The following is a 16,330-nucleotide window of genomic DNA, read 5'->3' as shown; positions in this document are numbered from 1 at the left end:
AATTGCGCGGTTTAGAAGTATTTCCTTATAATTTAAAACATATCTACGCGTAGATCATGATGTTCTGTTAGAATCGCTAAAAACTGTTTTCCAAAATTCGCAGCGGGTAGTGTACAGCATCGATTTCTGTGGAACCCAGTAGCTGTCAAAACTATCACATTTTTACGAATAACTCGGAAATCGTAAATTTTTCAGGTGAAACGTTTGACACAAACTTAACTTAAATTTTGACGACAAATCGGAAAATGAATGAAAAAAGGGGCGGTTCCATTTAAAAAACCAAAGTTGGTAACTACCACACGTTTATGATACACCCCGTATATTGGAAAGTAATTTTAAAATGTAGACCGTTTAAACATGAAAAACTTTGGTAGGACGTATTTTCTTGTAAAGTTCATATTTACTGAGATATCGCACTTTGACCCACTAATGAGCAACCCTGTATATAATAATATTAATATCTTCCCATTTAACATTTAAATACATTTTTTCAAAACTAATTGTGGGATAAAGAACGCCGTCTGAAAGACGAAAGTCGACTTTTAATTAAAAACAATAATAATAGATACTAATCGATGGTGATTTTGGCAAATTTGGACGAAGAGCAGGGAGTTCAAAAATATCACTTTCACGTCTTTCCCGCTCGTACTAAAGTAGGACATAAAAATCGATTTTTTAATTCGATGACTAAAAGAATCGTTTCTTCAGTATATTTTCGTATACAGTGAGTCACAGGAAAAAATATCGGACTCGTCCAATTTTACTTGTAAATGCGATTTTTTATTCCAAGACTAAAAGATGCAAGAATTATTTGTTGAGCGCCTTTGATATATTCAATCCGTAAATAGCACACATGTCAAGCATTGAACTCAATTGTTGTTATATTTTAGATCGATTTTCTTTGCCCAATAAAGTTAATAACGAAATTTTCACAATGCTTAAAATGGAAGGCTTTCTAATGAACCACCATACATTTTCAAAACGGTGTTTCTGTTTCATTAGTTCATTTCTTAAAAAAAATGCTTAATGTTTTGTATCAACCTACTCATTTAGTTCTCTACGTTTTAGGTCAGATGTCAGCAATAACGAGAAAAAAATGTTGAAAGGAAATTGCCTTAATTTTTACAATGATTTACAGCTTTTCGTTATTTGCTTTTTAGTCATTGTTTAAAGTGAACATAAGTAGAGAATGTTACGTCATTTGCTATCTTTTTCAGAATATAACGGAAACGCAAACTACGTAGTTCAAATCCCAGAAAATGTTCATTGTTAAATCCTACAGACCATCTGATCAGGTTGCAGAATGCACGACCGAAACAATTTTTAAAGTAACTACTTTACAGATCAGCGGAAAGAATACTATCAACTAGTGATAGATAATATCCTTAATTGCTTTCAGGTATTTGACTAACCGTGAAACGTTCTTTTAAAAATTGGATTAAGCAACGAAAGGCCAAAACCACATGAAACCCGGACCAATACCAATATTTTTGTGTTATGTCATGTACCATTGAATTTGCGTTTGTGTTTAGGTTACACCAAGTGCGCAACCCTCTGGCAAAAAAACTTGAAGGAATGAAATGTCGCAGAAACAGAGTTGAAACGGGCGAAATTGTAGACGTTTGTTTCTCGACACAAGCCAACGTAGGACTGAGTAGTGGATGCACCATGTCCACAAGTACGATGAAAAATATGTCCTAGATTAAAGTCGTCTTAGTGAACAGTAACTCAAAGTGTCTTTAAAAACTGCTGTTCCAATAATAATACTGGACTGCGCGTAAAGTTGCAAATATAGTTAAACAATGGAAACGTTCGTGCACATTAAGATTAGAACATAGACTTAGGAAAGTAAATGCAAAAAATACTAGCAAAGTAGGTCATAAATAACCCAGCTACATAACTGTGGTATTGAGTCGTTACAAGAAAGCAATTATTTCGTTTACCAAAATTGCTCAAAATATTGTAAAATTCCACGAACCGAAAGTATCGACCAACACGACGACACTATGGTGTCACTTTTAATCAAATCTTTTAACATAGTGGTAATACAGAAAGTTTTATTGTTAGCTCACAGTGAAATAGATGCAAACTCTTACAAACGAAAATGAAGCAACTTGAAACCAATGTGTAGTTATGAAGCAAGTAAGTGACAATCAAACCCAACTTATCTTCGCCTAAAACTTAATTATTTCAGAGATGTAAATACCAAAAGGCGTATCGTAATATCATCGACAGTTATCTGCAGGACTTTGCATATATTTGAAACGGACGGATTATAAACATTAAAATGTAGACTTTTTACTATCAATAAAAATACAGAATTCCGAGTGTTCAAAAACAAAACCTTCGCTCCTCACACTTATCAACTCTTTTTATGAGATGAGCTCAGTTTTTATTTAATAAAATACGAACGATGCTTCTATTTAAATGTTGCCAATTTGGTCCACCTACCACAAATCTTACTTTAAAATCCCAACCGCTTGTCTTATCATAAAAATGCAAGATATATTTTTTATTTGTCATACAACAAGGAAATTGAAAAGTACTTGTAACACATAAATAAAAATACATTTTTTCTTATCAATTTCGGTAGCGTGTAGGTACGCACACCACTGGGAAAATTTAGCAAAATTATGTTATTGCCAAACGTGCGTCTTCCATAGTGCGTCCCTTGGAAATTTGGTTAAAATATCCCCAAGCGTTCTGAATAAATTTATCAGTTTTTATTTTTTAATTAAATTTATACACTCCATAAATTCGTAGTGAAGCATTTTTTTGGCTATCGTTTATACCGCAAACTAGGATTATTTTCGGATCAAGAATACGTGAGTAAAATAATGCCCATCCCTTACGAAACGCCTTGTATAGTATACTATTATTAATTGTTAATATACACGTTGGTCAAGTGATGCAAATATTAGTGCACGTAGTGACAGTTTACACATTTATTACGCCTTATATAAAATATAGTAAAATGGAAATGCACATGAACTTAATTATAAGTTAACGCCGATAAATCGAGGCAACGAACAAAGTAATGTCCATGTTACCGCTTTGAATTGCAACACTGGCCTTAATTAAAATTCCTGTCGTGAAGTCATACTTCCTCAAGATCATTATACGACTAATAAAATAATAACTGTACATTTGTAGAAAGACGAAACGTTTTGATTAACATCGAACCGAAAATAAGGTGATTACCTCCGGAAATCCGAGTAGTTCCTTTGTTTATCGATTTCACTTTTCTATTATGTTGCATGATGGACTGAGAAGTCACAAAATGAACTACTGATGGAAATTGTTTCCAAAGCACATCATTCTATAACAATCCCATTGTTATATGGTATTTCAGATTAACTTTCAGGGTCGAATCGAAACACGCCCATTTCAGTCCACATCTCTTTATTAATTATTGTTAGCCGATGTCTATAATTACCTTGTATTCTGCGTTCTTGGGTATACACACTGACACGTATACTTTATATACGTGAACATCATTTTTATCGCGAGCTATAACAAACGCAATACGTTACTGGCTAGATATAGGTCACAAAGATTAAAAGCAATTTAAAAGGAATAACAATACATAAAAACTGCCCACGGACAGTTAGTGGCATCGTTCGGCTTATATAATTACTCCAAATTGTATTCAATCTACCGACATACAACCTATTACTAACTCGGGTTTTAGTGAGTTATAACTACTGGAATTCGATACAATATTTGGCTACTTTGCTTAAAAGGCATCATATATTGATAGACAAAGTGATTTATAAGTGGGATCACTCTGTAACCTTGAATTATCTAAAGCTTTAAAGTTATGCCAATCATAAATTGGAATCGATCCTTCCCCAAAATCTGAAATGTTTCAAGCAACACTACAAAACCATTAAGTCGTTGTGATTTTCACCAGAGAATCAACTTGAAAACCATCCGACATTTGGCTTAAAGTACATTAAGTCAGAAGAAACAATAATTGCAATAATCCTAAAATTCAGGTGCTCCGGAGGCATATAAAAATATTTTTCCTGTGCTGTTTAAATAATTACGTTAAAACATTGTTTAAAATTCCTAGGTAGCAAAAAATTACCACTAACCAAAAACCCTTTATAAAAATTCGTCTGTACATGTTAGACAAGCATATCTAAGCAGCTCTAAATACTAGCAATATAATTTTTGCGAAACTAATAATACTTAGGTCGCGATGGTTGAAGTAGAAAAACAGACAAAGCTGATACACAAACTTGCATTTACTATTTTTTACTTTTTTACCGTACCATTTAGTGTAAAAAACTGTTGTATCAGTTATTAACAATACAGAAAGAAGTACTTAATCAAATTATCTAAAATCAAAGTACAAGTTTTCATGGAAAAACATGAGGTTGGTTGGTGCAGAAGAAGAGTAACAATTTGTGGACTGTGACCGTAACTTTGTAGTGCAAAATTTATGGCAAATGATAAATAAGACTGCTTTATCATAAAAGTATTTAAAAATTTGAGCAAAACTGGAATTAACTGGATGCTGTCTGTGTGAACGTTGAATACTAAATTGCGGAGCCGCTGGCGTTGATTTGAAAATTCAAAATCCCTCAACAAATTTCACATATCTTGCTCTACCACTTGCAAACTATACTGATTGTAAAAATTATTGAAATAGAGCTTCGAATTATATAATTCCTCTCAAACATTCCAATTGTAATTCCAGAAAAACGGTTTAAAATGGAGGCAGAGACAAAACCGAAACAGCAAAGAAGATGACGAAATGTGGTTGAATTCAAACTTATATAATTTACCAACAACAATTTAACTTCTACTAGTCGTGGATAAAAATTCATATTCATCCCAAATCAGGTTGTCAAAATAGGATTATATTACTTTTGTATACTCGATATGGAAGAAAGTTATGTAAACATAATTTTAGTTTCTGTTTATTAAGATGTCAGTGAATTTCACACCATTTTGGTTTAGTGCTCAATTTGCATACAGCATGGTTGCTCAAAAAACGATATTTTTTTTGCAGATTGAGAATTGTTTAGTTGACTAAATCCATATTAACAACAAGTACCTATACATATGTATGTACAATCATTAACAGATTTTACTATCCTTATCGACTATATCAAAATCGTCGAATTGATCTAACTGGACCAATCGTAAAAGAGGAAACTCAAAGAAGAAACTACTTTCAATTTCGTAAAAATGTTATTGAAATTACAATTAGTAAAAATAATTAAATTATTTTTTAGTTTTATTACTGATTTATTGATTTGATGCAGTTTTCTCACTTCATATCAGTGTTTAAGAAAATACTTTTAGTTTTAACCGCCACTGCTATATGTACAGATGACCCACATTTGGGTCCCATAATTTTAGATGTATATTCTGCATAATCTGAATGATAGTTTGAATTGTGTCTTGTTTTCTTTTTGCTGCATTGTCTTGTTATACAGGGTGATTCAAAATTGGCATCACTCTTTTGGAAGTGTTGTCTGGCGGTGTTTTAGGAGAACAGAAAAAAATCAACAAATTAATAGTTATTAAAAACTGAGAAATGTGCAAAAAACTAGATCAGAAAGACGGCAACAATGTTTTTCAAGGTAATCTGTCTAATTAACATTACGTAAATCCCTGTTGCGTCGTAATTGTTAACTACTCCGATAACCATGGAATGGAAGAAAGTGACAATAAAATAGACAAGGATAAAAGGTAAATTCGATAAACAGGAGTCGTTGAATGTCGAAATGAAGTTCTTTTTCATTTTGAAACGTTTACAAAAAAACACACATTTGAGTCTTTAACTCCAAACAATTTAGTGTCTGTGTAGTCACCTTATTATCCACTCTTATACAGCAGCTCTCGTATTCGGTTAATTAGCTCCTGCTCAATTTGTACCGGTGTTCAGTAAGCCACTGGTTTAACGTGTGCTTGTGCTGTACGTGGTAGGAATGTAGCACTTCCTCGATATTTATTTGGTGCCTGGTGAAGTGTCAGTGGTTTTGCAATGCTCTGAGTGCCCCTGGAAGGCTCAGCTGCAATTACATCCAATACCTGTTCCTCTGTGGCTGGAACTCTTTTTGAATGCTTAAGTATGTTTCAATATGCTACCAATTAAACAGGGGACAGTTTGAATATAATGCTTAATAACAACATTGAAATTCGATTTTCAACTGTTAGATATTATCTAAAATACATTTTAAAAATTTTTTTGGTACTCGCCAAATCATCCTGTATATTTAGATGTTCTATTAAGTTTCATTTTACAAGTGGGTTTGCTTTTCTCTCCTCTTCCTTTGCATTACCAAATAACTGAAAAAGTATGGAAGATAAGAAAACATTAAAAAAGGAAAAAGGTTTTCAAATTGAATAAGGATTTTTCCCTACCATAAAAGAGATTGGGCGACCAAAAGTGACCATAAATCTACAAAAAATATCCTCTGCAAACAGTTGCAATCATTTGTGCATACTTCACATTTTAAATAAATACCTAATAAGAGCTAAGAGTTGTAAATAAAAACTAAAAAATATTATCTTTCCTCGGCCTGTAGCTCATAAAGGAAGCGTTTTCTGACCTATCTTCATATTAAATGTTTGTCTTATTTTTGCTCGTAGAATATTCAATTAAAATTAATCTACTCAATTTGAGATTGTGTTTGAAATCTTGTAGATTAACATTATTTTAGGGTAGAAAATAATTTTGTCTATTCCTCCGAATTGTTTTAAAAATAATTTCACCGTCGTATTTGCTTTTTTTTTCAATTACATCCCTCGATAATGTCAATATAGGTATAGTAATTTGCTCCCTCGTAATTATTCCTATCAGATATGTCCAACGCATTTTTTAATATGTGTATTCAAAGCGTAGGTGTAAAACCATAAAACTATGTATTCCATGAAATAATGCGAGCATTGGCTTCACCCGAACTGTTATAGTATATATATTATACACACAGTTTTACTAAAGTGAAACAGGCACAAAATCTAGCCCGCCTTAAATTGTTATCGTTCGTTATCTGCATGTTGAGTAAAATTGATTTTTTACTTATAATCTACAATCATTCGAGGACATCATATGTCCTCTGTAAAACGTACGATATCATATCGAAAATAATGTAAGAAAGTAACAGAAATTTCGCCAGGGTAATTTTGCGAAGGTAAGATTTTTGTTTAAGTATGGTATTTTCTTGACACTCCATTAACAGCTATAATAAAGCATTCATGCATCTGGTTTTCTCATCAATATACATGTCGGAATAATCCTTATTGCGTTAAAAGATAATTAGGTAATAAATAGAGAAACAAAGCGTATTGTTCTTTTGAAGACTTCATTGAAGCAAATGATACGGAAAAGTTAATGAACAGAACGGAACGGAAAGCTCCTTCAATATGCTTTAATCAAATTAATTATTTTTATTTAATTAATTAAGTCAAATTAATATCATAAATGCTTTAATTTAAATATTTAAAATTTCCATGTGTAAAAGGTCAAATTGAAATTTCGACTAGTTGAAGGGTTCTTCAAAATTTCATATTGGTTGCTCCAAAAGAGTAACCTATCGGGCTAGCGACTCGTAAAAGTGTGCCACTGTATTTACTATTTCGTTTTTCAACGGCAAGAGACAAAATAATGGAACCCGGTAGCTATGTTGGAAAATTATTTACTTATTAATATAATTCTTATTTTAATTTCTCCAGGGGACGTTTAAAAACTTTGACGCTTCGAATTTATTTACAAGGTGAGTTTCCGGCATTTCTCGCGTTTGCTTTAGTGTAACCTACGAAAAAATGCATCCTGTCACAGATTTTGAACGTCAGCAGTAGTCCCGTTACCAAGTGTTTTCTAAACGAATTCTTCCTATATTTTATAATGTTGGGGAACTTATCATTCATAGCGAGTTTCATCCTCAAGGTTTTTGTGGTTATGAAATTAAGAAATAAATACTGCTGCTGAGCGACGTGTATGTGCTCTTAAAATCTCCAAATCAAAATTGTACCATGCCGTATATATGTTACGGTAAAACTTTGAACTTGACTAATTTCGACATTAACCGGTTAATTTCGAGTTTAACACAAATGTAACGGACATGTCGTAAGAAGCTCAGATTTATTAACATTACCTGGTTAATACTATTCAGCTATTTTCTCCTGTTCATGTACAATGTATTAGTGGTTACATTGTCACTAAACTATCACTTCTTACCAGGTGTATTTCCTACACACATATCAGCTAACTAACTGGTACTGGGACCTTAACTAACTGAAGAGGTTATTCTAGATAATAAATGGGTAATATTGAGTTTAATGCCAAGTTGGGAGTAAAAACAGACAATAGAAACAACAGCAAATACTTTGGTAATTTTGGCCTCGGTTCGATCAAGGAACGAGGTGAAAGACCGCAAACTTCTGATGGACAAGGATCAGCCCATATTCAAATACCTACTAAAAACAAGATTGACTACATACTAATTAACCAAAAACATACAGCAAAAGATGTCTCAGTCCTAAATCCCTACCGGTAGCGATCACAGGTGAATACGAGCAAAAATGTAAGTAAGCAAATTTAAATCGAAACGCAAGAAGATAATCAAGAACTAAAGCTTTCCAGTGGATGACTTAATTTAAGAAAACATCCAAATATACCAAAATTACCTCAAAATTAAGTTGTCTAATATAGAACTATTAAACCAGATGGACGTAAACCAACGGAAAGCTAAACTGAAAAAGGAGATCAAAACAGCCACGGAAAAGACATGTTCCATATCTAGAAAACCCAGACAAACAAAATATAGTAAAGAAACGAAAAACTTTATAGGCAAAAGAATAAAAATTATGAAAAGCACCCCTGAAGACAAAGAGCTGAATAAATTTATCAAGACTAAAACCAGAGATAATCTGATATACTGCAACACAGAACTAGCAAGAACAGTTATTAAAAACAATAAAAATATGAAAGTTCTCAAGACGATTAACACAACATGACGACTCATCAGAATACATCAATTAAACAACAACGGAAACACGGCATAAGATAAAATGAGCTAATAAATATTACCGAGATATACTTACAGTTAATCGGGTCAAACACATGCAGTCAATCGGATGATTAGTAGAAAAATGCAACCAATACAACGGCTCACTACATCTTGATTTTGTTGACTATAATAAAGCATTCCACTCCCTAGAACTATGGCCTATCTTAGAAGTTTTAATACAAGAGTTGATTCGAGATATAAAGAACTATTAAAAAGTATATATAACAATGCAACGCCAATAATAAAAATAGCAGAAGATAGAGAAACTAATGAAATTCCAATAAAAAGGGGAGTTCGACAGAGTGACACAACCTCTCCAAAGTTGGTCACATGTTGCATGAGAAGACGTTTTCACAACCCTGGAATGGGACAGAAAGAGCATACGAATTGACGAAAAATATCTAAGCTATCTTCGCTTTGCGGATGATGTGTTTATGTTAAGTCGGGATGTCGGTGAATTACAGGAAATGCTGAAAGAGCTCAGAATGGCATCAGAAAAAGTAGGGCTAACCATGAACCTAAGTAAAACAAAAATTATGACTTCAGTTTATAATATTGTAGTGCGCCTCGTTAATCAGGTCATAGAAAAAGCTGAAGATTACGTCTACCTGGGACACATTATTAAATTGGGAAAGGAAAATCAAACCGCCGAAATTAACAGACGAATCCAACCAGCATGGGCAGCTACAGGTAAACTGTCTCACATTCTAAAGAATAAAAATATCCCAATCAACCTGAAAGGAAAAGTGGTCCTTACGTGTAGATATACTCCCCGTTATGACTTACGGAAAGGAAACAGCTACGCTTAACCTCAAATCAGCTCACAATTGGAACAACGCAACGGTCGCCCGTCAGAATGAATCAAAGTGGACAAAACGTATAATATAGTGGAGACCACGACTGCACAACCAGTGTTGGTAGACCCCAGAAACTTTGGCTGGACGATGTCAAAGAAACGGTTGATAGAGTTGGCATAAAATAGCACAAAACAAAGAAGCATGGGAACTGGCAGGGGAAGCCTATGACCAGGAGTGGGCTACAAAGAGATGTTGAAAGATGGGGAAGAAGAAGAAAAAGGTTTTTATGTTAACTTTTTTGTAAAAAATAGCTCCTGGCGATTATGACTGGTTCTTCCGGAAGTGTTATTCAACTTTCTTGAATTTCAGTTCTATACGCCATCCACGATTTAAAGTTTTATTTCTAATTCAAATATGACATTCTAAGTGGCCGGACGCTAATTAGCATATAAGTACGCTCGTCAAAATTAAATTCAGTTTAGTCAATCAAGTAATCTGTCTTACCGGCCGTTTTAATAAAATTTAGATAAATGTGTGGAAACTGAATAAAAATCTTTAAATTATACACTAACTCTATGCAAACACTAGCAGGAAATCTGATCAATCTCATAGAATTAACTGATTTGGCGTTAAAGCTACTATTCTATTAGTTGGGGACCGAAAATTGGCTTCGATTTCTTGAGTTCATCATATCGTAGGCGCGCTTAATGGGATTAAGGGTTAGGTTACTCCTTGAGCAGCCAATTTTATTTACTACATTTACTGACATCTTCTAAGTACTGAGTAACAATTATTTCAAAGCGAGAACTACAATTTTTTAGCACGAACCCAAAATTAATTGGAACTGATTCTCACCATTCGACAGAACAAATCAGAGAAAGATCAATTTGCTTCAAATTAAAAATTCTACATTAATAAAACAGCTTTTCAAATCGCTTTAGATAATTGACATCGGACGAAAAAGAAACAATTCAATCTGCTTATTTGCTGTCGATCGTTCAAACACACATATAACATTTCCAATAACGAGTAACATTCAGATTTTGGAATGCGCCCAGCTCCTTTCTATGGATTAGACTTTTCGAGTTTATTTACCAAATATTTAATGACTAAATAATAAACTTTAATCGCAAACCGTATAGCGTCTACAGGAATTAAATATAAATGTACCTATAGAGAAAATTTCCTTCACTGTGTACGGAAGCTAATTATCATTTCCATAGCCGATCTTTTTAACTATTACCTATTAAGTAGAAGGCAGTAATATAAATAAAACATAAATTTTTCATAGGCGCAACGCCCATTATTGGGCACAAAACAACCTACGGGAAAAAAGAATACGTGGTGCGGAATTTTTGGAACACGAATATTGGACCTTTTATCATTATCACCAGACTTTGACAGCGGAACGTTACCTCCTACCTAAGAAAGTTTAGATATTATTCTACTAGAAAATGTATAAAATTGCTGGTTTTAACAAGACGGAGATTCTGAACATAATGTCAGACAAGTTCGAGAGTACCTGGCTCAACAGTTTCGAGGAAGATCGATCGGAACTTATGGTAACGTTTCCTGGCCAGGACGATTGCCAGATTTGACCCCACTCGACTTCTTCTTTTCGACATTAAAAACCACGTTTACGTTCACCATTTGACACTGAAGATCAACTTTTGAGGATAGATACCGATGCATTTAATTCCTTAACTCTCAAACAAATATCCGGGGTTGCAGATTCAACGGTTAGAAGAGAGTACTTATGTTTAGAAAATAATAATGGTTACCTGTTTGAAGATTTATTATAAAGTTTTTTGTTTTTTTTTTTGGGTTTTAGTAGATTCATTTTATTTAAATTACAATTTTTGTATAACTTTTTCTTCATTGAAAGTTTTATTCTGGTTTTAGTAACTTTAGTAAATTCCACTTCCAAAGTTGAAAGCTACTCGTCTAAAATTATAGTTAAGATTAAACGTGTAATATGAAAAATATATTTGTTGCTAGAGTCTCACAGACGCAATTGATTATTTTGCATATTTTCTGAGCTATGTTATGTTAATTACGGATCTTAAGCGTAAGGTAGCCTTGAATTAAAAAAATTATCTATCTGCATGCGTTCGATGCAAATGCCAGATAAAAACATTACATAAGACAAAATAAAATCTAATAATTGGAACATACAATCAACTCCCAAGGTGCTCTCAATCTCAATTTTAAGACATCATTTTCCGATGCAAGAAAGTTTGACTTCATAAAACTAATTTTAAATTCTAAAGATTCAACTCGTTACATTAGATATTACATAACTTTCAATAAACCTTATCAAACCCCTAGTACAAGAAAATTATTACGAAAGCCCAAATCAGTAGATTTTATTTCTATAATTGAAGCTAAACCAACTGTTGAACAGAAATAATACATGTTTTAGATGAGTAGTACACACATAGCGACTTTCTAAATTGTTTCAGTTGATCGTGAATTGCATTGCTCGAAACTGTATGATACGTTTATATAACTGTTTAAAATGGTTCAAAATATTTGAACAGCGGAAGTTTTAACATTTTTATCTTTATTGATCGCGACTAAGAAGTTCCTTTCAGAGCAATTCACCTAGCGGTAAATTTGCTTTCGATTCGAGTTTTCATGCAAATAATCAATGGTGCGGTTTCACTTAATTAAATCGTTGATCCAGTTTCTCGTTCAATTCGTTTGCTACGCAGATTTTCTCTTTGAGGGCACGATCGCATTAATCGCAATAAAACGCATAGAAACGCTTCCATTACTGAATCTGATATTTAAATGTTTGTCGCAAAATCTGAATAAAGTGCATCAAACAAATACGAAACGCTGCTGTATTCAATTTTGTAAACTGCGAAATAGTGTAGTGCGCATTCAAAAAGTCGTCTGGCACTTTATATACATTTAAAATTACTCTATTTGAATATTAGAACAAACATTTCTATACCGTTCATGCATTGGCATGTTAATAGTATAATTTTACTTCTGTTTAGACTTGGTTTCGCCCACCATCAAAATGAATATGGAAATAAAACAAACAGGCATTCTACAAGACTGTAAAATGATGAGTTAAAAGAACGGAAACCAATTGACAATTTCAAATCCCAAATTCTGGGATTCAATTCTTTGATTATATAGTTATTATTCGTCTACAACACTATTAACATAATTATGTGGCAGCGGATAATTAGTAAGATTTGCTGTAGGAAATATGTCTTATTTAGGCAACATTTGAAGCAATGTAGTTTAGATCAATACGTAAAGTGAAAAATTGTTGTCCTGGTTCCTCTGTTTTCTTTTTCCATTTGGAACCACAAATGAAGAATAATAGCAGATGTAAGTTTGAAGTAAACTACATGACTAAACTCAAAGATATGCAATAAAAATGTTTTTCGTGATATCTAATAAAATGTGATTTGAAAAAGCAGGAATAAATGCAGGAATGAACGCAAGATGCACGAATCTTATTGAATGCAACAAATAACATTTAATCAAATGCAAATCTACTAAACTGAATAAATTGATTGATATTATATAATATGATATATATGATATATATATACAACAGACCGGTTGGCCCAATTGAAGCAGCGTAAATATGACAATGCAGATTTTCGATGATGTTGCAGTTTTTAAAAGAATTACTGATTTTAAGAAAGATTAAATTTTAAAAAAATCAATAGTAAACCTCATATTAAAACATGTGTTTTTATTTTCACCTGCTTAGACTAAAACTAATTGTTTTGTAAATTAAACAATGCATAACCACTCAAGCAGCCTTAGACTTTATTTCCATTGCCATAATCGCTAGAATTTCCCTTATTGAAGTAAACGTTAATTTCTCCGAAGAACTTGCTATCCAACTATATCAGAATTTCCTCAAAACAAGCGGAAAAATTATGCAAGAAAATTTCATTTTATCTAAAAAAAATAGAGTTCAACTTCATATAACTTCAGCATCATAAAGTTTAAAGTAAAGTTTAAAAATGTATTTTATTGAATATATTTCAAAAAAGCCTTTTTTTATCGCAATAGATTGCTGTGGAACAAGAAAGTGGATTTTCACGACTACAATTGAATCAAGGATACCTTAAAAAAAACTGTTAATAATTATAACTAAGTAAGCATAATTCGTATAACTTGAGTGATCAAGTACTTAATATTTAAAAATTAAAATAATATGTAAAACATTTTTAAAAGCTATGGAGACTATAAATTTATTTTACCGCATATGCATGAACACAAACCACAATAATATTGCATTGTTATTTTGATTATCTAAATACTTAATAGTGACTTTTTGTTATAGGTAATTAACATTTTAATTGATTTTAGAACTTAACAAATCATGAAGTTTTTAACCATGAAAACTGTTTAGAAGCAATTTGTCAGTTGCTATAGAAACAGTACTAGTTTTCAGGTAAACATGTTGGACATAAAGTGTCATTGATACATTGCAAAATATTGTTCAAATGTTACTTTCGGTTGGGCGAGACGAAACCAGTAAGCCTTTAGTGTGTGTTATAAAAAAATTTCAAGTTCTGACTCTATTTTATTTTAAATTAACTGCGTATGCAAAGATAATTTCAGGCTTCCGGAGTTAAAAAAGATTTATGGAAAATATGTCAAACTTGAAAAGAACCTCTGAAGCTATTTTTGTATTGGAAGAAAATAAACACAATCCCAATTAAACTTGAAGCAAATGACGAATAGAACAGGGAGATTTCTGAATGTTTATTATAGTTGTGGAAAAATAATAGGAATACGTTGTAGCCCTAGTAGGTGCCCTCAGTTTCCATGGCAATAACGCAACATAAACACAAACAGTCTGTCTAAATCGTTTTCGATTTTCATTACTCACACGCATTAACGTAATTACCCGCACACAGAGGCAAATTGCTTGTTTAAATCGCATAAAATATAGGGAGATAATCGTAACATGTTCTCCAGTTATCGAGCTATGTGAAACGCCAGCAGCAAAAAGCAGGTAATGAGGGGTGTGACAACAAACCTCTTCCTCTCCATTGTTGGTGTTTACAGAATCCATGCTTTTGCTTAGGGCAACGCTGAGGGGTGCTTCCATATCCTGTTCTTGGACGCCCTCGTGCTTGGCCCTCTTAAGGGACGGTGGCGGCGTGGCGGAGGTGGATGCGGCAGGAACCCGCGAATCTCCCACTGCGGGTGGATGCCTGCCTCTCTTTGGGGCGCTCAAGACCTCCACTTTTAACTGGCGATGGCCAAAAGGACTTAACAGGCAATCACAAAAACACAATTCGCGCGCGGGGCAAGTGGCCGCCGGACACGCTCTCTCTTTCTTACTATCGTGAACTAACGAGAAAATATCGAGGGCCGTGCGGAACTCAACTGAGACGGCGTCTGTGCCGTCGGTGAGCTGTCGGAGCGGCGGCGGGACGTGGGGGTGGGGCGCTCAGGTGAGAGCGTGAGTGGGTAAATCGCAGTGGCTAAATCGTGCTGCTATGGCGGCCGGTGCTTGCCTCGGACTGCGACGCCATCCGCCGTCGCGACGTCGCCGCCAGGTAAACGCGCGCAACCAGGTGGGGCCCAGGACCGGAGCCCATTGCAACCCCCTACACCCTAACCTGGATATTGCCGAGAGACTCCTACCCCCAATTACTATTTCATATGTATAGGCTACCGTCCCTCAACTTCGTGGCTTTTATTAATATTTTAAATTGCTGGGAACGGAACACTGGCGCCAGCAAGCAGGTGTACAGGACGGGGGCGAGTTGTACGTTTTACCACAGGCCCACAAGTTCGTAATTGAATTATTTCATTTGAACATATTATAAAACCAACTACAGGGTTATCACTAATATTAACTTAACTATTGCAGATGTTTAAGATAAGTTTTATATTGTTGAGGCAAATTCATTTTTTACAAACTGCTTTTTGGGTATTTCGCCTCAAAAATGTTTGTCGTTAAGAAGGACATAATTTCCTCACGTCTTTTATTACAGATTGATAAATAGTGCTCCTATTTCTCAATAAGAACGAATTATTTATCAAAAAGTAATCAAGAACTATCACCTAGAGTGTATCCTACGACACACTTAGGCTCAAGCTGTAAGAGAATATTCCAATTAGTAAAGAAATTAAGTTGAAAAATTACCTTGACGTTTTGATAGTTATTTTTGCTATCGTTATCAAAAGAACCTAAATGAACCTAAAAAAAAGAGTATGTCAATAAATTGTGTAACAATATTAGGATAATACAGTATGTAAAAATTTGCTTTGATAATTCGTCTGTGCGAATTGTCAGTCATGTGATTTTGACTTAATCTCATTGTTTAAACTAATAAAGATAATGTTAATTATTAATTATGGTGTCAATTTATTTTGGGTGTATGTTTCTCTGGTCTACTTCAGATTTTAGCATAGGTAACCATGTATGACTTAAATTAAATGTACATGAAGCGACACAATTATTTTGATTTAGTAAAATTAGTGCGCTTTCTTTAATTCAACGTTTTT

The 16,330-nt window shown here is 33.6% G+C and overlaps 1 protein-coding gene across 3 annotated transcripts in view; it reads right to left on the bottom strand.

The window, feature by feature from the left end:
- LOC109541567 (protein couch potato) overlaps positions 1-15,151 on the bottom strand; it is a 408,542-nt gene extending 393,391 nt beyond the window's left edge. For all 3 annotated transcript variants that reach the window (XM_048661257.1, XM_048661259.1, XM_048661258.1), the window contains exon 1: positions 14,850-15,151. In XM_048661257.1, coding sequence (XP_048517214.1) covers positions 14,850-14,921 — 72 coding nt within the window. In that variant the 5' untranslated portion in view covers positions 14,922-15,151. The remainder of the gene's footprint in view (positions 1-14,849) is intronic.
- Between the last annotated feature and the right edge of the window lie 1,179 nt (positions 15,152-16,330).

This window comes from Dendroctonus ponderosae, unplaced genomic scaffold (assembly GCF_020466585.1).
Source record: "Dendroctonus ponderosae isolate FM_Combo_2020 unplaced genomic scaffold, Dpon_F_20191213v2 Dpon_F_20191213_1, whole genome shotgun sequence".
NCBI lineage: Eukaryota > Metazoa > Arthropoda > Insecta > Coleoptera > Curculionidae > Dendroctonus > Dendroctonus ponderosae.
The sequence above is the reverse complement of the archived record's forward strand: the minus strand, read 5'-3'. Positions and strand labels throughout refer to the sequence as shown.